The sequence below is a fragment of the Lytechinus variegatus genome, chromosome 10 (assembly GCF_018143015.1).
Source record: "Lytechinus variegatus isolate NC3 chromosome 10, Lvar_3.0, whole genome shotgun sequence".
NCBI classification, from domain to species: Eukaryota; Metazoa; Echinodermata; class Echinoidea; order Temnopleuroida; family Toxopneustidae; genus Lytechinus; species Lytechinus variegatus.
This window is the reverse complement of record NC_054749.1, coordinates 34081493-34103926: the sequence shown is the minus strand read 5'-3', so window position 1 is coordinate 34103926 and position 22434 is coordinate 34081493. Positions and strand designations below refer to the sequence as shown.

General features: G+C 34.5%; 1 protein-coding gene across 1 annotated transcript; it reads right to left on the bottom strand.

Moving 5' to 3' along the window:
- Nucleotides 1-427: 427 nt before the first annotated feature.
- LOC121423285 lies at nucleotides 428-21746 on the bottom strand. Its single transcript, XM_041618619.1, has 4 exons — nucleotides 21122-21746; nucleotides 3771-3900; nucleotides 2393-2460; nucleotides 428-785 (listed from the first exon to the last, which is right to left on the bottom strand). The coding sequence occupies exons 1-4, from the start codon at nucleotides 21468-21470 to the stop codon at nucleotides 532-534; spliced, it is 801 nt and encodes a 266-aa protein (XP_041474553.1). The 5' UTR covers nucleotides 21471-21746; the 3' UTR covers nucleotides 428-531.
- Between the last annotated feature and the right edge of the window lie 688 nt (nucleotides 21747-22434).

Genomic DNA, 22434 nt, shown 5'->3' with positions numbered 1-22434 from the left:
AGAGGGGTACGACCAAGTTAAGATTAGGTTAGATAGGTTTAGCCTAAATGGAAAGTGGAAAAATGTAAATTGAAAAAAATGGCAATTAGACGAATTAAATGATTTGTGGACAAACTGGCTGTGGACGAATTGGGACTAGACCATCATGAAGGATAAGACCAAATAGACAGTAAACAGAGTGGCCCGTATTCTGAAATCAGGTTTAACTTAAACTCAGGTTTAAAGTTGTATGGGAAGCCAAAAGTATCAAAATTTGCATTAAGTTGTATGTTTCTTATGTTTACTGTGCTCTTTCCTGATTCATCGATGGTGAAGACAATCATCTATTTATACTTCCTACACAATTATGAATGATTTGAGAGCCAAATGAGCTGAAGTATGATAATATCTCTACTGTTAGTGATTTATGTAACAATTGGCTATCCATACTTAAACCACAACTTTAAACCTGAGTCTAAGTTAAACCTGCTATCAGAATACGGGCCTTAGACCAAGTGGGAATTTACCCTACAGATTCAGGGATGACGGATATTACAGAATAACACAACCCTGATTGGTTTCCTTGTATTTCATGACCTTGTCACCAACGATGCAGCATTGATAGAGGGCTTCAAGGAGAACCAGGTGCTTCTCGGCATCGTACTCGTGATCAGCCGTGGTGTAGTTCTCGACCTCGTACTTGTAATCGATGCGCTGCTGCTGTAGACCCGTCAGGAAAGCACCGATGATTTCTTCCCGTACGTCGGGGTGTCTCCGGTGGGTGATGACCACGATAGGTGGATGCCCTGCAATCAGGATTATTATCATTAACAGACACTGAACTGGCATGAATTTATCATTGGATTATAATGAACTAAGTAAATGAATTGATTAATCAACTAAACATAATCATATTGATGAACATAATAATTTGCATAACCAAATTGACAAGAAAATACAAATAAAACATACAAATATTTACTTTACAAGCAAAGTTGCCCTTAAAAAGGTACTATGGAGTAAAATGAAAGTATCGGGTGACGATGACACTCTATGGTACATACTTTCCTATTCCGTAAGGTACTTCTGTGGTAGTACTACGGTGGTCATGGTGCTACTATGGTAGCATGGTACAAATGAATTTACCATATTAAGTATGCCAATAACATGGTTTAGAATTCTGTAGTACCTAATGGTACTTTTTTTTACAAGTGTGGGATAAATGTATTCTGTTTTTCCGAATAAAGTTTTATCTTAATAACTAGGCCCTAAACGAACATTATCCATTTCGATTTTTATAGTTTAACAACCATGTTTTCAATGTTGGAATGAATTTTGTTTTCACTTCAACCTTACACTGTTGAAAAAACACCTGATTTTACAGAAAAAGGAAGATTTCGCAGGAAGCAATAACAGAATCATTCTGTAAATTCATAAAACAGGATTTTTTCTGCAATTTAACAGAACAGGTCTGTTTAAGAAGGGGAAAATGGTGTTTTATTGAAGATCATTTTGTAAGGTTCCATACACCAAATACCAATTTCCTGTAATTTTACATGATATAAATGTTAGATTACGCAATCTGGTAAGATTACATGTGTTCTCGAGACTCTGCTGCAGGAACTTCTTTTATTTTAAGAATAAATTTTCTAACAGTGTACTCAACAGCAACATCTCAACATTCACCTTAATAATGACGGGCATGTGGTAACGACAAAGTGACTAATTATTGAGGAGAGCGAGTTGAAAATGGTTTTTATAATCAATAAAATTTATCTCATAGATTTTGCTTGTAAATTTAATCGGTCAGCCATGGAAGGAAAATTCTTCAAAATTGTGAATTTCGAAAAATGAAAATGGTCTTTTAAACACAATAACCTATGTATACGCCCGTGATAAGGAAATTTAGTTTTGGTTAGACTTCCATTTCGCCTTTCTTTTTTTTGGCGCAGGTATAGTTGTGATCACAATTTAAAAGCTATTGCAAAATTTCCATTGAACAGGGCTTTGAAAGGGTAGACCTGTAAGTTTGAAGCCCAATTTGTTGCTAGCTTGGTAGGAGTCGATTTGCTTACAGTCATACTTTCTTACAATACACACTAAGGATAGCAGCAACACACGTTTACAGTTCAGTGTAGTCAGAAATTAAGGGTAATTCGTACTCGAAAAAATTTGACAAGCATAAAAAAAGGTTTTCAACCACAAATTAAGGGTATTTCGCACCCGAAACAATTTAACAAGCAAAAAAAAGGTCTTCAATTTCAAAAGAGGGGGCACACCTCTGTTTTAATGACATGTTTACTTTACAAATTTTTATTTTGCTTCGCAAGATGGGGGGGGGGGGGCGTGCCTCCTGTGCCCCCCCCTTGACACGCCAGTGAGTGTAGTAGATAAACGCGATGAGGTTACATACCTGTCATTTTTCTTATCTGCAGAATGAGTTCGGTCAGGTCTGTGGCTCGAAGGCTTAGGTTCAAAGCACTTTTCATTAAAGAAAGGAAAAATGAAATCATTAAACATAATCAATCTTCTTAGATGAATCGAGATAATCAAGAGGATACAAATACCAAAATGCAGTGTCGATTGATGATTAAATATTCATTCGGGATAGTTATTGGCGCCCCATATTATTTGTTAAAGGCCTCCATCAACTTAAGATGAATTGTGATGCAAGTTCAGAAAATGGGCTGCAGTGTACACCTAAATGGTCTTAAAATATTATCAATTTGTATTGAACTTTTGTTTCGTGATTATTTCGTTGACTACACACATACCTTGCCCTTTTTTTAACCTAAGTTACAGTAAGATCTATGAAGAAAAGAAAAAAAATGATATGATACGAAAAATTTAGAGCTCCGGGGAATGCTAAACAAAGTGGCATTTAGATTTTTTGCCAAGCAGGTAAGGTATCAAGTAAATAGGCCTAACGATGTTTGTTTTAACCCAATACTAGCAATTGGACCAATTTGACAGGAAACCAAAGATTCAAATTGGCGTTGGACGTTAAGAAGTGGTACTCCAGGCTGAAAATTATGTGATTTGAATAGATACAAAAAATGATGGTTTCATCAGACTTGGACATTGTAGTCTAGAATAAATTATGACCTTTCAAAGTTTCGTATTATTTCAGTGAAACAGATTTTTGTGTGGCCTCTTGAATATGCAGTGGAAGAACTGTTGATATATTATCCCCATTTTTCCTTTTGTCTATAATAAATATAAATTTTTGAAATTACGTGTATTTAATATTTGTAGTCCAAGAATGAAAAAGTATGATTAACTGCTGATTTACTATATAATCATTGACGAACGTAATACAATGAAGACACATCTAAAGACCACCGCACACCTTACGACTGTTCGCGATCCGATTTTGTAACAAATCGCATTTTGCTCATTTTCTGAAAACGTGAATGGAACATATCATTTTATTTGAGGTTAAAATTAAATGAAAGAATACTAGTATAACCATTTTGAAAGATTTCAAACCTTTATTTTGGAGTAAAGGACAAATCAGTTTAAAATCGTAGCCAATCGTACGACTATATGACGTCATTACGACTAGATATTAAATTTGCTTTTATTCTATTAACGATGATAGCATATAGTCACAGATTTGAACATAGGTATTCGTACGATGATGTCGAGCATTACACAGTAAGATATTCCAAGTCTCAACATTAGCATCACATTCTACTACGTTTTATTCCAAAATTGAGTCGCAGATCAATCGTAAGGTGTGCGGTCGCCCTATTATGAAGATATGAAAGAAGTGTAAATATATACCTTACCTGATGACGATAATGGCGCAGTGGATTGCACATTCTGGTTTAGCCGTGAAGGTCCTCTCTAACCCTGCTACCAGGCCTCGTAGAAAACCAATATCCCATTCTACTTCCTGCTCATCATTATACACACCGGCTGTTATGTAATCAAGAAAAACATTCACCATTTTATGAGAAAGGGTTTCTAAAATACAAAAAATATATGAAAGACTTTTATTAGAAAAGTAGACAAATATGCCGATATGTATGTTCATATTACATTGTTTTCTCCTTTCTTTAGTAATATCTAACACTCTTTATCGTTGCCTTCCTCCATTCTGTCACTCACTCACTTCTTTCTTTCTTTCTTTCATGTTCTTTCTTCCAAAAATTATCTTGTGTTAAATTTGTCAAAACATTGTTACCGATAGGACATGATTGTGTCGTCAATTAAAAATGGATTATAGTTAACTTAGATCGAATGGATATTGCATGTTACCCCCTTGTTTTTTTTTGGGGGGGGTGTTGTTGTTGTTGTTTAATAGTGTAAGATTATGTTGATATTCCTGAAAATCAAGCTCTCACTTGACGTATATGAGTATCATCATGCACGTCACGAAGAGCCTAGCGTCCTATGGCAAGGCGTCAATCCCAATTTACCACTCTCCACCCAGGTGGGTAGCTGTTCGTAAGTTAAGAGCGACTTTAAAAACAACTGGTGATCCTTTCTTGTGGTAAATGGCCGGGTTAAATGGTATTGAATTGGCGATTGTTTAGCGCGTATAAGGGTTCACCAGTCGTTCTTGAAGTCGCTCTTAACTTCCGAACAGCTTTTTGAAATACCCACGTGGTGGGTACCCGGTATATAGGATGCGAAAGCCTATGTAGTATGCCTATGCTACATATGCCTATATGCCTATGTAGTATACTACATTATGCCTATGTAGTCATGGTAGTATGCCTATACTACATAATATTGAGTCTAAGAACTCTTGTTGGAACGCTCCCCAGCGAGTGGAGATGGTGCATACATTGTATGCAGGCATGCAAGGATCCGATGACCGGGGTAATAATATATAAATCTGTAAAGCGCTTAGAGACATCGTTCCGATGTATAAAGCGCTATCCCGGGGGGGGGGGGGCACTTCCATTCACGAGTGGATACCATGCGCGACCATGGGGTCTCGAAAAGCAACCTAAACACGTAATTTCCATATTCTGAAAATGCACCCCTTAACAAGTACTGGCGTGCGAAACCCTACCCTTAACAAGTATTGGAAACAAAACGATACTCTTGGCAAATATTACCTGAAATGAGCCCCTAAACAAGTACAGGAATGTTTTATTGTTACGGGTCCTTCGGTCGTCGGCTTTACATTAGTTGGTTTAGTACGACTCCACGTCCTTCTACACCTCGCGCAAATCGGACTCTAAACACGAAGTGTTGGGGCAAAAAAGGACATCCTTTACAAAACATTTAATTTTGTTTATCATCCCCGCAAATTCGACCCTAAGGCCCAAACACGTAATTTTCCTAGCGAAATAGATACCTTTTTTTCATTATTTTTGTGTTTTTGACACCCTATCACGTTACGTACGTAACGTGCCCTATCGTGAAAAAACATCCCTTTTACGTGTTTTTTTTTTGTCGCGCTTGGTATCCACTCGTCAATGTAAGTGGCCCCCAGGTCTATGAAACGAGAGCGTGGTCATCTAGCATCAGTTGCATACAACATTCGCAGAACCAACATGACCAAGCAGTTAAAAACCAGGATAATGATTCAAGGTACCAAAGGACTGCTCCAGATTAAAAAGTCAAACGCACCTTCTTCACAGTGGTCAACTTGGACCGACTCGAAGTACTTGTCACGTGCAACACCATGACTCTGAATCTATGAAATCATAGGAGACTGTCAAATTCAATCCCCATAGTTCAGCAAGGAAGAATGGAGTAGGCCTGATCCCTCTTCTATGCAGGTATTATATACCTCATCATGTGTTATCCCCATTTTAAAATTGCTAAATAATTAATGTAATTAAAATTGTCCCATTTTCATCCATTAAAATGACCCCTTCATTATGAAATGAAACTTGAGTATTTACGTAAGCCGAAAATGAAACAAATTCAAACAATAATTTATAATGCCATGATTACTGTACATGTTGACCTAATACTGGATCCTAGATTGATTGACCCTTTCCAGTAACAATTGATGTCACTTTCATTTTTCATGCATAATTATTGGAATATTTTGTTTTCTTAAATGAATACATTATTGCATTTTCCCTTTTACAATTTAAATAGATTTTTTTTTTTTTTTTGGGGGGCATAGCCCTGAAAGCCATAGTAGGTTATATAGACTGGTAAATTGAAACAGTAACCTCTATATGGCTATGATTACAGTACATGATTACGGTAGCCAGTCAATACAACTGCTTTTCTTTATTCTTACTGGTTTTTAGATCGTTTGACCCTTTCCAATAATTAATGTTATTTTCATTTTTCAAATTATTGGAATTTTATGTTTTCTTTAATGAATACATTATTGCATTTCCCCTCTTACATTTAGATAAGATTGTGTGCTTAGTCCAGAAAGCAAAAGTGGGTTGGTACATTACAGTTATAAGAAATATTGATTATTTCGTGTATGTTCCTCTGGTCATGTCATGCATACTTCCTTTATTTCATTTTATGATTTTTCCCCCTAATATCATCCAAATGGCAATGTTGTATTGTATTTTGTTACCTTAATATTTTGTATTAATGAACATAATGAAGTAGTTCATATCATGCATACATTCTTATATTATCTTAGTATTTAGCATCTTTTATTCAACATTAAAATATCATTGCCTCAAACGGATAAATAGACAATAATAGTGTGCTAGATTCTGTGCACCTTCATGCATGCATTATTCCTCTATTTGTAATATCTAGTGATCTAGTTATTATACATACACTGACATAAGTTCCTCTTTGTGCGGGCGAACCCTCGCCTGGTACCATTGCGTATATTTTTCATCTTCTCTTCACTGCAAGTTGAATGTTGATTCTATCATGCATGTCCTTTTAGGAATTCTAAATGACTGTTTTGGTTTTGCTGTTTGTTTTGTTCTTTCACCTTCATTTTCAATAACAACATTACCCAATTATAAAAATGAGTGAAATCCTGTGTTCATTAGGTCTTGATCATGCCAATCATGCTTGCATCATTATTAAACATTCTTTATTCGCCCGTGCAATCACAAAATATACCCAATTAAAATCTGTGTTTATTTGTGAGCCCGTGACCATTATTATTATTGTTATTATCATTATTATTTATTTGGCAAAATGAAGAGAACATAAAGAATACATATACAATTCAGATATCAAAGAATGAACAATAAGATAGAAATTAACCACTGGATTGCCAGGGGTAGAAATATAGTTAGCTGAATAACTGTGGCAATACGCCTTCTGCCCAACTTCCAGTGGTTATAAACATATACATACATTAATTTAAAATATTAAAACCATGCTTGCCAAAAATGCTTGCATCACTATTTATTGGCCGTTCAACTATCGATCTCAAGTTGAATGAGATATTATGAAACGCATTAGTGTTAATTTCTAGTATTTTTTAAGTTTGATGTATAAGTTGTATAATTATATTGTAATGGATTTATTGTATAATTTATAATTATGTTTCAAAAAAAAATGATCGACATTTTGTTTTAAAAAATTGCTTTCTATGGTAACGTCTACCCTTTTGTGATATTAGCTCACAATGACTGGTTTTACCAAAATGGCAATCTTTCTTTTATATTATCCATTTGGTGTTTGAACATGTAGGGCTTGATCCCTTCTTTCAATTCGTTAACTCCCAACCTTTTGTTCGCTCTTGCCGATTTTATAAGTAAAGTTCTGTGTTGTTAGCTCTTGATCATGCCAAGCATGTAGTTTGCTTCATTATTCAGCAGTCGTCTATTTTACTGTCGATTTCCAGTTGAATAATCAACGCTTGACTTACTCCTTTATTCTTGTAACATTAACATTACCCAGTTATGAGAAAATCTGTACTTACTTGCCCTTGATCACGCCCAGAATGCTTGCATCACTTTTTGTTGTCAGTTTTACTATGGATTTCAAGTTGAATAATCGACATTTTGTTTAAACAATTTACTTGTAAAGACAATGTCTGCCTTTTTGGTGATAATAACTTTCAATGGCTGGTTTCACCAAAATGGCAATCTTCCTTTTCTATCATGTCTATTATCCATTTGATATTTCAACATGTGGGGCATGGCCTCTTCTTTCAATTCATTAACTTTTTTTGTTTGCTTTTACCACACCTATAAAATCATTACAGATCTTCAGAAAATGACAGTGCATAATTACAATGAAAAGTTTAAAGAAATCAAAAGTCAAATGACTTAATGGTTAAGACGTTACCTGACGGTCCTTGGAAGAGTTACGGTTGTCAAGTCATTGTTTGTGTCTAAATTGAACTACTTAATTCTTTCTCTCCCGAATCCAAGTGAGTTATTTCTAAAAGATGTAAATTCCCAATTTCATAGATTCATATGGGGAGAGAAACCAGATAAAGTAAGTAGAAATCAAATGTCTCAGAGTTATTCTGAAGGTGGAGTAAAAATGATAGACATAAATCTGCATTGCCAGTCATTGAAAATTTCTTGGATGAAAAAAATGATAAACGGTTCCATTGACGGTAATATTATTTGTCTTCTCCAGTCTTTTTTGCATAAAACTCAAAACTTGGATCTTTATATGGGAAATAGCTATTTTTTTAGACTGGCACACGAAATTAAAAATACTTTTTGGAAAGAAATGTTCTTAGCGTATAGCACACTGTTATCTATGCACTGTAATGATATACCTTGCCAACCCTTATGGAACAATGATTTTATCAAAATAGGAAATAGCTCAATTCACAGTAGATCTCTAAATAATAGGGGTGTTCGTTTTGTTAATGATATTTTAGATGTACATGGCAATTTCCTCTCTTTGAATGACCTTCAGGAAAAATGCAATGTTCGAATAAATTTTCTTTTTTACCATGGATTATGATTGTGATGCTATAAGAGACGGTTTTAGCAATGGCACACACAGCAAGTTCCAAGAGCCTATTATCCCTGATACAATAGCACTTGTTATAAAATATGATAAAGGTTGTTCACATATCTATACGATTCTTAAAAAGAAAAGAAAAGTGGAGTGTAAAAGTTTTCTTAAGTGGAAGTGTATATTCGATATGAATGACAAGCAATGGCAGTCGTATTGCTCTAGTGGCAAGATTGGATTCAGTTGTACTACCGATGTGAATTTACGTTGGTTTCAGTTCAAAATAATGCAACGCATTTTATATACAAATGAAATATTGTTTAAAATTAATTTAGCTCAACAAAAAGAATGTACTTTTTGTAATGTACACCGTGAAACAGTCACTCATCTACTTTGTGAATGTACATGTATTAAACATATATGGGACAGGTTTGAGCAATGGATATTTCTTAAAACTGGAAATAGAATATTTTTCTCTAATAAAGAAAAATTATTTGGCTTAAGAGGTTCAAGTAATCATGCATTGAATTGTTTATTGATAGTGATACGGCTAATGATTTACACTTCCAGAGTAAAACATCAATTACCTGTTTTTGATAATATCAAATTTGCACTTCAGAATTATTTCAAGAATGAAAAATATATCGCAGAGTCAAATTGTAAAATGGTAATGTTTACAAAGAAATGGTTTCAATTACGTGCCATGTTTACATGAGGTGATCTGTTCAGTTCCCTTTCCATGTACAATTATACATATGAATATTATTGTTCATTTACTCCTCGCTTGTTTCTTAAATTGTTTACTATTATGTGAACCTGACAGTTCAATTTATATATTTGTTGCAATTACTGTTGTATTGTATTTCGTTGTTATTAATTTGATTTGTCATTGAAAAGATATTTTGTTATGTTTGAATAATAATAAAATCCCTGTGGAGGGGAAACAAATTGAAAAAAAAAAAATCATTACCGAGTATTTGGTGATTGGTATTCTTAATCGATTCTTAGAATATTAATAGGACTTGTGCCCAAATATATTCACTTATCATGCTCATCATGCCATGCATGTCATATTCATTTACTCAGTATCGTGCAAGTTTTCATGATAAAAGAATGCTAAAGATGTACATAGTTAACTATGCTGTTTAAAGGTATTGTTTAACTTTGTGAGCAGCCGATTTAAAAAATTCTCAAACCAAGATGAAACATGTGTACAAGTGCATGTATTAGAACTAATAAACCCTGAAAACAACCATTATTGAGAATGAAAAGTGAAAACTACAAGGCAAACCCCGATTTTGTAAATAGGCGTCTTATAGACACCTAAATAGTACACATAAGTGTATGGGATGAAATTAAGATGGTGTTTCCGGTCACTTTATATTTCAATTTTTGAAGCACTAAATAATTATTTTCGAACGCAATTTTTTCTGGGCTTCATTTTTGTAACATATCACAGACACAGGTGACAAGTGTGACCTTCTAGCTCAGATTTTTTAAAAGTCAAACCAATGTTAACCAATCACTTAATTGTCGTCGTGCAGGCCATACTCGTTACCCTTTCGCATTTATACTCTTTTACTACTTTTGTCTTTTTCATGTTCACCTTTGCAATGTCAACATTCTGATGTTAGAAAAAACGCAAAGAAACGTTTTCATTGTGAGCTCCTAATCATGCCTTGCATGCTTGCATTATACCTTGGTCACATTTGCTCTACGGCGACCGTACGGCGAGTCGCAAACAGCCGTTTTATTCATTTGGATTCAAACTACCTATTATGTAATTGGTAAAAAATGTTCAAACGGCTGTTTTCGACTCGCCGATTGGCCGCCGGAGAGCAAAAAGTGACCAAGGTATACTAATCATCGTCCATTTTATTATTAACTTCTATTTGAACATTCGACTTTGTGTTATACAATTCGCCTGATCTAGCCATGTCTTTCCTTTGTGCCTAACTTCTATCGATTGGTTGACTTTACTGAATGGTAATATTCAATTGTGACGTCGATCTTATTGTATTATGCATGCATAAACGACTTCACTACATGCGTACTAGACATAATATCTTGATATTTGAATTTGCTATATTTAGGTGTATCTTATGGAAGCTTAAAAGTGCCACCGAGATGTTGAGATAATTATCTTGGGAAGTCGATATCTTCTACAAGATGTCAACATGATGAGATCCGGGATCTTGTCATCTCATCATCTCTTCTACAAGATGTCAACATGATGAGATCCGGGATCTTGTCATCTCATCATCTCTTCTTAAAGATTTTGACATGATGAGATCCAGGATCTTGTCATCTTGTCATCTCTTCTTAAAGATGTTGACATGATGAGATCCGGGATCTTGTCATCTCATCATCTCTTCTAAAAGATGTTGACATGATGAGATTCGGGATCTTGTCATCTCATCATCTCTTCTAAAAGATGTCGACATGATGAGATCCAGGATCTCGTCATCTTATTTTTTGCTATCAAGATGTCGGCTTCCCGAGATAATTATCTCAACATCTCGGTGGCACTTTTAAGCTTCCATAGTATCTCACTACATATTCTTTTATTTTGGAGCTTCTCATTTTATGTCCTCCGCCAATGTCTGTTTCGCTTATACTCGTTCCACCCTCATTGACGTTGCATCGTTCACACTTTAAGGTCTTTGCCCTACGTTCTTGGTTTGTGTAAGGGTCACTGCACACCTCACGACTGTTCGCGATCCGATTTTGGAACAAATCGCATTTGGCTCATTTTCTGAAGATGTGAATGGAACGTATCATTTAATTTGAGGGTTAAATTAATTGAAAAATACTAATATAATCATTTTGAAAGATTCGCAGCAAAAACTGTGGTGTTAACCGGTGTACATAGAGGACCACACCAGTTATTTTACACCGGTGTTAAATTGGTGGTGTTAGTTTTACACCTATAGGTGTTATTACAACACCTTTGGCTGTTACATTTAGTGACTCTTTTGTGTTATGTTCAATCTTTATGGTGTAATTTTAACACCTCAGGGTTTGGTCCTCTATTATGCTGATGATGGTGACAACCTTTCAAGTATATCTAATAACCATTTATCTTTTATCGGAGCAAATCTGGCTAAAGATATTCCTCCCGAGACGAAAATTTTTTCGGACTATCTCGGCCAACCTAACCCAAATTCAATATTTCTTGCTCCAACATAATCAAGAAGTTATTGATATTGTATATGGTTTAAATAATAGCCTGTATGGCTTTGATGAAATTAATAATATCATTTTAAAATCCGTAATAAATTTATTTTTTCCTCTTTGGTGCATATATTCAATCTTTCCTTAGAAAATGGTGCAGTTCCTAATCAAATGAAGATAGCCAAGGTAATTCCTTTATTTTAAAAGGTGATAAGTTGTATGTCGGTAATTACCGACCTATTTCTCTTTTATCTACGTTTTCTAAGATCCTTGAACGAATAGTATACGTTAGAACCGAAAATAAGTTGTCATGCATAATGTTCAATTTGGGTTTCGCGAAAAGCACAATATACCATTCATGCACTGGTGAATTATGTCAACAAAGTAGTCAATGCTCTAGAGTCTAGACAAATCTAGTCACCTTGATCATGAAATCCTAGTTAAAAAATATCTCACTATGGTGTGCGAGGGAAGGCCTTGGAGTGATTCCGGAGCTACTTATTCAACAGACAACAGTACGTGTTTGTTAAAGATCACAAATATGAAATATGTTAATTGTGGTGTCCCTCATGGTAGCTTATTGGGCCCGCTTCTTTTCACAATTTATATAAATGATTTCTGTAGATCATTCAAAATCTTGTCCCTTATCTTGTTAGCAGATGATTTGACCTTATTTTTTCCTCATCAGAATCCACAAACTTAAGTTGATGTTATCAATTCTGAACTTATTAACGTTACTGAATGGATAAAAGCCAATCGATTATCTTTGAACCTTAACAAAACAAAATACATGTTATTTGGTAATTCCTTAGAAAAGTTATACCGATGAACATTATGTTTGATAATACCCCATGAGAAATGGTACCGTACACCAAATATCTGGTCTAGTTTACAGTAAGCTTTCTTGGAAAAATCATATTAAAAATATATAGTCCAAAATAATTTAAAGAAATATCGTCATTATTAATAGGCTAAAATTTTGCATTCCCTCCACATCATTAATCATACTTTACTCATCTTTAATTTTGCCTTATTTAAACTACGGGATTCCTAGAGTTTAAACTGTTGAAAGTCCAAGACCTGTAATTACTACAGTTAGGGCACTTCATCCATAGTTATATAATGATAACGGACTTCCCATATTTTTGATGCCATGTTCCCTAAAAATAAATTTTATCATAACTACCCCACGAGACACTCTAAGGAGCTTTACATATACCACTGTACATAATTTTACTGGCCCGAAATACATTCCTATTTAACGGTCCTAAATTATGAAACTCCCTTATATATCTAGTAATATTAAAGACAGTGTCTCTTTAAATTCTTTAACTCAAACGTAAACTCAAAGTTATCCTGCTTGGGCCTGCTTCATTTCTCTTCGCAACAGAACTAACACTTCATTATCTTGATTATCATGCTTGCATTTTTCATTTTTATTGTTTTATCCTTTTCCATCTTATATTGTCCAGTTATATCATCTTTTGTTACTCATGGTTACTTCACCAGATCAATAAAAAATACTATGTTATCTTGTTTTGTACTGTCCTGTCTCTTGTTTTGTCTTGTCTTCTATGTCTTGTCATTCCCTCTCTCTTTCTGCTTTTTTCTTCTGTCTATTGCGCAACATAATTCACAACCTTTACAGCGAAGACCCATTTGTGTAATTAGCTTTGCAATTCTTTTGTAATTATGTTTACATCGATATGATTTCGACCTTATTGTTCCTTCTTTTTTTTTCTTTCCTGTATATATACACGCATATATGAATAAGTCGACTATATTATCTTCATTTCCAAGGGGGATCCATATAGTAGACCGGCCAAAACGATTTTTATACCTTGGACGGCAAAATTTGTTAATGCTTGCTAATGCTTGGCATCCCAGCTAAAAGTTTTGCAAAAATACCCAGGAATAGCGTATGGCCGGATGCCAAGCGCAATTTTGCGTGAAAGTGTCATTTTTAGCGTAAAATCTGAAAGATTGTCGAAAATCACGCATTTTGATATTTTGACGAATTATCATCATATTTTTGATTATCTTTGATATGAAACTATTTTTATTCAGAGTTTCAAATTATAAGTCTATAAATATGCATTTCAATTTTGAATATTACACACAAACATATGGCACAGGGAAACATAAAACCGCAATTTCCTCGAAATAAAAGTTTGTAAAAACTATCAATAGTTTGAAGTTTTTTTACGCAACATAAATTCTTCGATTTAAATGCGGTTATCCATCGAATGTATAGTAAGTGTTCTAGTGCCACAAATATTAAAAGAATTTTCAAGTAAGATGGAAGATATCTCATTTTATTTTATCCGAAAGGAGACAATGTGCATTTTACCAGGTGCGCATTTTGAAAGAAAAATTGAAAATACCGTACATTATGTACATAAATACATGTATAAGTACATACCAAAGCGAGTTTTTATTTACATCTGTAAGTCCATAATAAAGCGAGTTCTTAATTGAATAGCACAATCTGTCAATTCCTTGCATCCCAGCTAAATGTCTTGCGGAAATACTAAGGAATAGCGTACGGGCGGATGCCAAGTGCACTTTTGCGTGAAAGTATCATTTTTAGCGTAAAATCTGGAAGACTGTCGAAAATCACGCATTTCGATATTTTGACGGATTATCATCATATTTTTTATTATCTTTGATATGGAATTGTTTTTATTCAGAGTTTCAAATTATAAGTCTACTAAATATGCATTTCAAATTTGAATATTACACACACATATATGGCAATATGAAATATAAAATCGTGATTTACTCAAAATAAAGGTTTGTAAAAACTATTAATGGTATAATGTTTGTGTTCCGCATCTCAATTTCGTCAAGATTTAGTGCTAACCGAATAAATACTTAATAATTGTTGTCATGACACATATAGTGAAAACAAATATTGAAATAAGATGCAAGATATATATCATTTTATGTTATATATGCGAAATACAACAATGCACATTATTTTATCAGATGCACATTTCTGATAAAAAAATAAACAGCGCACAATATTACATCGATATTGCACATAGCTTATATCAGTGCGATACTCGTTATGATATTATATAGGATTATGTTTGCTTTTGTAGAGTTCGATCTTCTTGCTATTTCCGCGAATGAATTGGTGCTGAACTTAAATCTACCTGTGGCGATATTCAGAAATAGGTCTGATATTTAATTTGCCGTTACCATGGTAGCATTAATTTTACAGGAATATCTATATCCAAAATCATGGAAAACATACATATATGAATAAAGCGACTGAATTAGCATTTTTAAACCACTCTGTCATTCTACATTTTACTTCAGTTATTTGATTATCAAAGTATATTAAAAAAAGTGGCCGTTGCACGGCAGTAGGGGAAGGCGGGGTAAGTTGTGACAGTTTTTGCTTTTTGCATGTTAGAATTGATATGATTAATAATCTTGTCGAAATAAGTACCTTGCCATGAAATTTAATTCTTCTGAATTATTTTCCACCTATATATAACTTTCTATCCCCACACTGGAAGTCACCGTGACCTTTGAAAAAAAAAACGATGTCAAATGGTTCAACTTGCCCCATATATGGGATAAGTTTGAGCCACCTTCTGGGGTAAGTTGTGCCACGAAAACGATGTACAAAATGTATGAGGGGAGAACCAGCATGTCAAGTTTTTGTTTAAAGTCTTTTCACTTGCTAATTCTCTATAAATACTAACATCCTTTAAAAGGAAAAGAGCAGTCATGTAAATTTGCTCCTTTCAGCCAGCATTTCAATCGATTTTTATGGTTTGTTTGTTTTTTAAGATACATTACCATAGGAATTACCATGGCTCAACTTGCCCCATGCTGTTTGGCTAAACTTATCCCAGTCCGAACTAAGTGCGATAATTTTGTATCCACACATTTATTATGCATCCATCATATAAAAGACTATGACAAGAATGAATATCCATACCTTTACTAATGATGTTGTTATCATGTCTTTATTATATTTAAAGACGTGTGTGTTTATAAAACACTTATCTATTTCACACTCTTTTTTACTTTTTTTGGCTGAAATTCATATTTTTCCCTCTAAAAAAAACTTTTTGTTTCAAAGTTGAAAACAATGTGGTGGGGTTAGGGGTCATGCTATGGGTCATCAATACATGACACCACCACAATGTCTGACTCATTCATTATTGGCCTGGGGCTGGTGGCTCAACTTGCCCCTATGCTCAACTTACCCCGCCTTCCCCTACCTATTTTTGTCTCGCCGGCATACTAGCAGAGCAGGACTAAAGGAGCCACTTCTCCGGTGGAGGTGACGGTAGTTTTGATATAACAGCGTCATATCAACCTTGAAATCTTAACCAAAGTTACATTTTTCAAAATTTCATTTTAACTTTGAATGTATAGAAAAAAAATAATGAGACTTTATTATTCATGTATTATTGCACAAGTTTTAGATCACATGATTAAGGTCAAAATTCATTTAGAGTCACTGAACTTAGGCCATATGGGGTGTTTTTTTTAATGTCATCATAACTTTATTTTTATTGATCCAGTTAAAGATTACACTTGTACATAAGGGTATTAAAGTATCATCGATTATTTTGCACAAATTTCAGTTCACATGATCAAGGTCATACGTTATTTAGGTTCGATGAGCAATTGATGGCGTTTTTGTGAATAATTATTAATTTCAGTTGTTTCCATTGTCCTGCTGCTATAATTATTATGTTAAAATATGAATAATAAATGTTACTTGGTCTTTTGCATTGCAAATTATAATTTTCATTCAATTCATTTTACTTCACCAAAGTTTTTGCATTTGCTACGGGGGCCGGACAGCCCGACCCTGCAGCCCTTGACATAACAATGCCCTTTTGGGAAATGCAGTTGTACCGTAATCCACTCACTATTTTTTGTATTTTAATATATGAAATATGAATTATTGTAAGTTTCTCCTCATTGTCAAGTGATACTACGATTCCTCCCTGAGCTTGTGGAATTAGCATTGTTTTATATATGGTTCAGTCAGGTTGGTCCTAATTGTCATATAGATAAAAAATGAAATATTGTATAATTCAAACAATAAAAAAAAACAAAAGAAATAGTGAGTGATGGACATCATCGACTGACTCACCTAGTTGTGCATATCACTGTTTTGTTAAAAATATAAGCAAAACTTTAAAATGTCGTAACTTTCTTATATTATACATCCGATTTTGATGAAATTTTCAGCACTATGCTAGTTTGATTTTTCTCTATTTATTCAAGTCAGCATTTTCCTGGGGTGGACTTGACCTTTAAGAAACTACTCGTTTGGTATTTCAAACATCATTTTCCACAGATGAAAACTCTTAGCTCATGCAAATGGTTATTGGCCGATCTATTTTAATTTCTGGTCTTATGAATTGTTCATTTAACTGATTAAAAAGACCTCAGTTTCATGAAATAATGCCTTCTACATTCTAAAATGGGGGAAATGAGCTACGGTGACATAAGCCTTTTGATAGAGGATGCATGGAGGTGATGGGAGAAACTTGTCCCCCCCAACAAAAAAAAGTCAAGAAAAGGCATAAAAGGCATAAACAATTGAAGCAAAATAATCGAAAGCTTGTTGGGGAGGGTGTCATTTACTCATTCATTAATTTTTATCTGTTATTTATACATCAATATATTTGTATTGATTCATTATTGCCTCAATTGAATGTAATTATTGTAATTTCAAACATTTTTTTTCTGAATAAACACAAATTCTTCCCTTGTTTAAAACGATTGGTCAGTCAGCTGCACTCACCAGCAGCGTAGCTAGGATTTTATCAACAGAGAAGTACGGGGGCGGGGCTTGGTATTTTGCAGGGGGTACCAAATTAGATTCTCACAAGCACGATTAAGTATCTGACAAGTCCTATTTGAATAATGCAAGCATTTTTTCAACATGCCATGAAATTTACAGCTGAAAGTTAGAAAGTTACACAATTCCTAAGTGCAATCATGAACATGATTCATATTTAATTGTAATGTTATTTTTTTTATATTCTGACATTAAAACGGAGCATTTAATAAATTAAAAAAAAGAAGATCTATAGGCTATTGATGCGAGGGCGAAACGCAATCAGATTTTTATATTCCAATTCGTGAACTGGACATTTTGATGAAGTTTTGAAATAAACAATATTATATATCTGTTTAAAAAGAATCCAGTACAAGCCGAGTCGTTTTTTTTTTATTAGAAACTGAACATTCTAAGGCGCGATAGCTCAATCGGTAGTGAGGGGATTTCGAATTCCGGTGGCCTGGGTTCGATTCCCACTTAGTGCGCTGGTGCCAAGTAAGGCATTTAAATGCCTTATACTAGTAATGGTAGTAAGGCATTTTAATCCTCATTATAGGTCCCTCGGAGAGTACCTTAAGCTATCGCTCCTCTAGTTGCTAGCTTAGAAGCATTCACGCTTTCTTAGCAAATGAGGTAATTAAATAAAAATCGTCAAATAATGAACATTGATCAGTATTTAACAGATTTAATTATAGCATTTGATGCGAGCGCGAAGCGTGAACTGAAAATTTCGAATTGAATGAATGATTTTGAACATATTTTTAATGTGGAAAAAGATGAATATCTTACTAAACAAAACCGTTAGCGCAAAAGCGGGATACTTTCAGCTCCATGTAATCCTTTCGGACACTATACATGACCTTAGACAGCGGGGGAGGGAGGGGCAGAGGCAGTTGCGGCCAGAAATTTTGTAATTCGTTTTTAAGTACTTATTCATGTTATGTTTATAATTTACATTATCTTCAATTTTACACTCAAAATGCCCCCCCTCCCCGATAAATTTTGCATGTCCCGTTTCGGAAAATATCTCTTCCACCTTACTTAAAAATTATTTTGATATTTGTGACATTAGAAACGATCGATATTCAATAGATGAACCAATTTAAATCGAAGAATTTGAGTTGTAAAAAAACTAAGAGCTATTGATAGTGTTCACAGACTTTTATTTCGAGTAAATCACGATTTTTTGTGCCATATTGCCATATATGTGTGTGTAATATTCCAAATTGAAATGCATATTTAGTAGACTTATAATTTGAAACTCTGAATAAAAACAATTCCATATCAAAGATAATTAAAACTATGATGATAACCCGTCGAAATATTAAAATGCGTGATTTTCGACAGTCTTTCAGATTTTACGCGAAAAATTATACTTTTACGCAAAAGTGCACTTGGCATCCGCCCGTACGCTATTCCTCAGTATTTCCGCAAGACTTTTAGCTGGGATGCAAGGAATTGACAAATTGTGCTATCCAATTAAAAACTCGCTTTATTATGGACTTATATACATGTAAATAAAAGCTCGCTTTAGTATGTACTTATACATGTAATTATGTACATAATGTACGGTATTTTCAATTTTTCTTTGAAAATGCGCACCTGGTAAAATGCACATTGTCTCCTTTCGGATAACATAAAATGAGATATCTACCATCTTCCTTGAAAATGATTTTAATATATGTGGCACTAGGACATTTACTATACATTCGATGGATAAACGCATTTAAATCGAAGAATTTATGTTGCGTAAAAAAACTTCAAACTATTGATAGTTTTTACAAACTTTTATTTCGAGGAAATCGCGGTTTTATGTTTCCCTGTGCCATATGTGTGTGTGTAATATTCAAATTTGAAATGCATATTTAGTAGACTTATAATTTGAAATTCTGAACAAAAATAATTTCATATCAAGAATAATCAAAAATATGATGATAATCCGTCAAAATATCAAAATGCGTGATTTTCGACAGTCTTTCGGATTTTACGCTAAAAATGACATTTTCACGCAAAATTGCGCTTGGCATCCGGCCGTACGCTATTCCTGGGTATTTTTAGAAGACTATTAGCTGGGATGCCAAGCATTAACAAATTTTGCCGTCGAATCCTTATCTAGAGCACTTTTTGAGGTTTGGCCGGTCTACTAATACTTTAGTGGACGCCCTCATTTCCATTTATGCTCAATATCATACCGTTTTTGTTGTTGTTTTGTTTTACGAAGCAAGAATGGTCGTCTGTAAAACTGTAGTTGATTTTTATTACGAATTAAATTGGATTATTATTATGATTATCGTTTCCAATTGTGTAGAGTAACATCATGAACAGAGGGTTAGAATCGGAGATGATCGGGAAGTGATCAGAAAATTTGCGCCTGACAATAAAGGTCGAGCTACCATGCAGACCAAAATGTTGATACATTTATGTCGGGATATCATTCAAAATATGTTGGAGAAGAGGCAAAAGTCATTTTCTACATTAAAATATTATAAAGCACATCTAATGGACCGTTTAACAATGAAAAATAACATTTAAAACATACTGAGCATTGTTGTCCAGTGCCCACTCCTGCTCTCCCAAAATGTTACATGAAAACCAAAATGTATAGATCATGTAAACTTACTTTTTTTACCAGACGTCGTAATGAACCATGATATCATTTTGAGGTACTAGCGGATCCAGGGGGGGGGGGGGGGGAACGCAGCTGGCTCCCTTTTGAGAAGTCAAATTACAATTTGTTATGTAAAAATGCCGTTAAAACAGTAATATGTTCCCCCTCCTTCTGGAAGTGAAGCCTTTTAAAAAAATCGGGGGCGAAATATTATTAACTCTTGGTCAAACCTTTATTATTATATTTTTGCTTGTCAAATTTTCCTCGGAAAAATGTGCCCCATGGAAAATCCTGGGCCCGCCCCTGTAATGAGGCTGCCACGTATTGCTTAATTAAGGAGTGTGAGTGAAAGAATGATGCAAGCGAGAGGGAGTTTGGTTTTCCCTGGGGGGGGGGGCATTCCCCAAAGCCGCCATGTGTATGTCAATTCTTTGTCATGCTTGTACAGAGGAGCAACAACTACTGTAATAAAAGCACATTTATTCTTTTTATGATGAATTTATTTGATTCTTGCATTTGTTCAAAATGTAATATTAATCCATTACCCACTTGTGCAATTGTGTGTTCACTTGTTTGTTATAGACTTTTCAATATCAATTTGGTCACATACTGTCAGGTAATATGGAATACTCATTCATTCATTATTTATTGTCATTTATTCATATTAATATGCATATTTAAACATTTAATAAAGAATCAATGATTACCTATCTGATGACCAAGTTCAACCATGAATGGTCCTCCTAAGCTCCTCATTCCTCTGTTATCAATCATTGTTATTTGTTCAGTCATGGGAAAGGCATTACGAGCCAGCGTCTTGGAGGCTTCAGCCGCAAACCCCTCAGCCGCTCGACTCTCCCACATCGGTCCCGTTGCGTAGTTCATCGAGTTGATCAACGCCGATTTACCCACTCCTGTTGGGCCAAACAATCCTATCCGAAGGACAGGTGGTAGCTCGGTTGGCCGATCTCGTGCCAGACGAAATGTCGATCCGGGTGCATATGAGTCAATTGCTGCCTTCAGCTCATTGATTCGCTTTTCCACGCGATAAGACATTGTCAAAGTTGGTCTTTAACTTGTCGCTTTTACTCTCTATCAACAGACAAGCTGCCTCTGCTAATTTATCTATTATTAAATTTCGATAAAGCTGAAGTATATATACTACATCAGAAAGCACGTCTATACACAGTCAAATGGTAATTAAAATGGCTTCTTCCAGTTTGCAATATAAAGTATTCTGTATCTATAATTCCCCTGATATTTTTGGTCATGGGTTTTCCCCAGCGGAATCGACCTTTAACCGAAATGGCATTTCCCTTGACAGGTCTTAATAGGAGCGCGCGTAACGGAATCATTAATGTTCTCGACATGATTGTAACTTGTCGTAATGAAAAAAAAACACGTTAAAAATGTAGTAGTAGTAGTATTGTGGCGGTGGTGGTGGTGGTGGTGGTAGTAGTAGCAGTAGTCGTCGTCGTCGTAGTAGTATTGTGTCGGTGGTGGTGGTGGTAGTACTATGCGAAGCTTTGGAACGGATTTCTTCTTTTTTTTTCAATTTGTTTCCCCTCCACAGGGATTTTATTATTATTCAAACATAACAAGATATCTTTTCAATGACAAATCAAATTAATAACAACAAAATACAGTACAACAGTAATTGCAACAAATATATAAATTGAACTGTCAGGTTCACATAATAGTAAACAATTTAAGAAACAAGCGAGGAGTAAATGAAAATAATATTCATATGTATAATTGTACATGGAAAGGGAACTGAACAGATCACCTCATGTAAACATGGCACGTAATTGAAACCATTTCTTTGTAAACTTTACCATTTTACAATTTGACTCTGCGATATATTTTTCATTCTTGAAATAGTTCTGAAGTGCAAATTTGATATTATCAAAAACAGGTAATTGATGTTTTACTCTGGAAGTGTAAATCATTTGCCGTATCACTATCAATAAACAATTTAATGCATGATTACTTGAACCTCTTAAGCCAAATAATTTTTCTT

Excerpts from the sequence above, each read along its gene's own strand:
- LOC121423285 (XM_041618619.1), bottom strand. The coding sequence starts at position 21,470 with ATGTCTTATCGCGTGGAAAAGCGAATCAATGAGCTGAAGGCAGCAATT. Across the intron at positions 3,901-21,121 it reads TGAACTTGGTCATCAGATAG|CCGGTGTGTATAATGATGAG; the intron begins GTAATCATTGAT and ends ATTACATAACAG. Across the intron at positions 2,461-3,770 it reads TGCGCCATTATCGTCATCAG|TGCTTTGAACCTAAGCCTTC; the intron begins GTAAGGTATATA and ends TTTAATGAAAAG.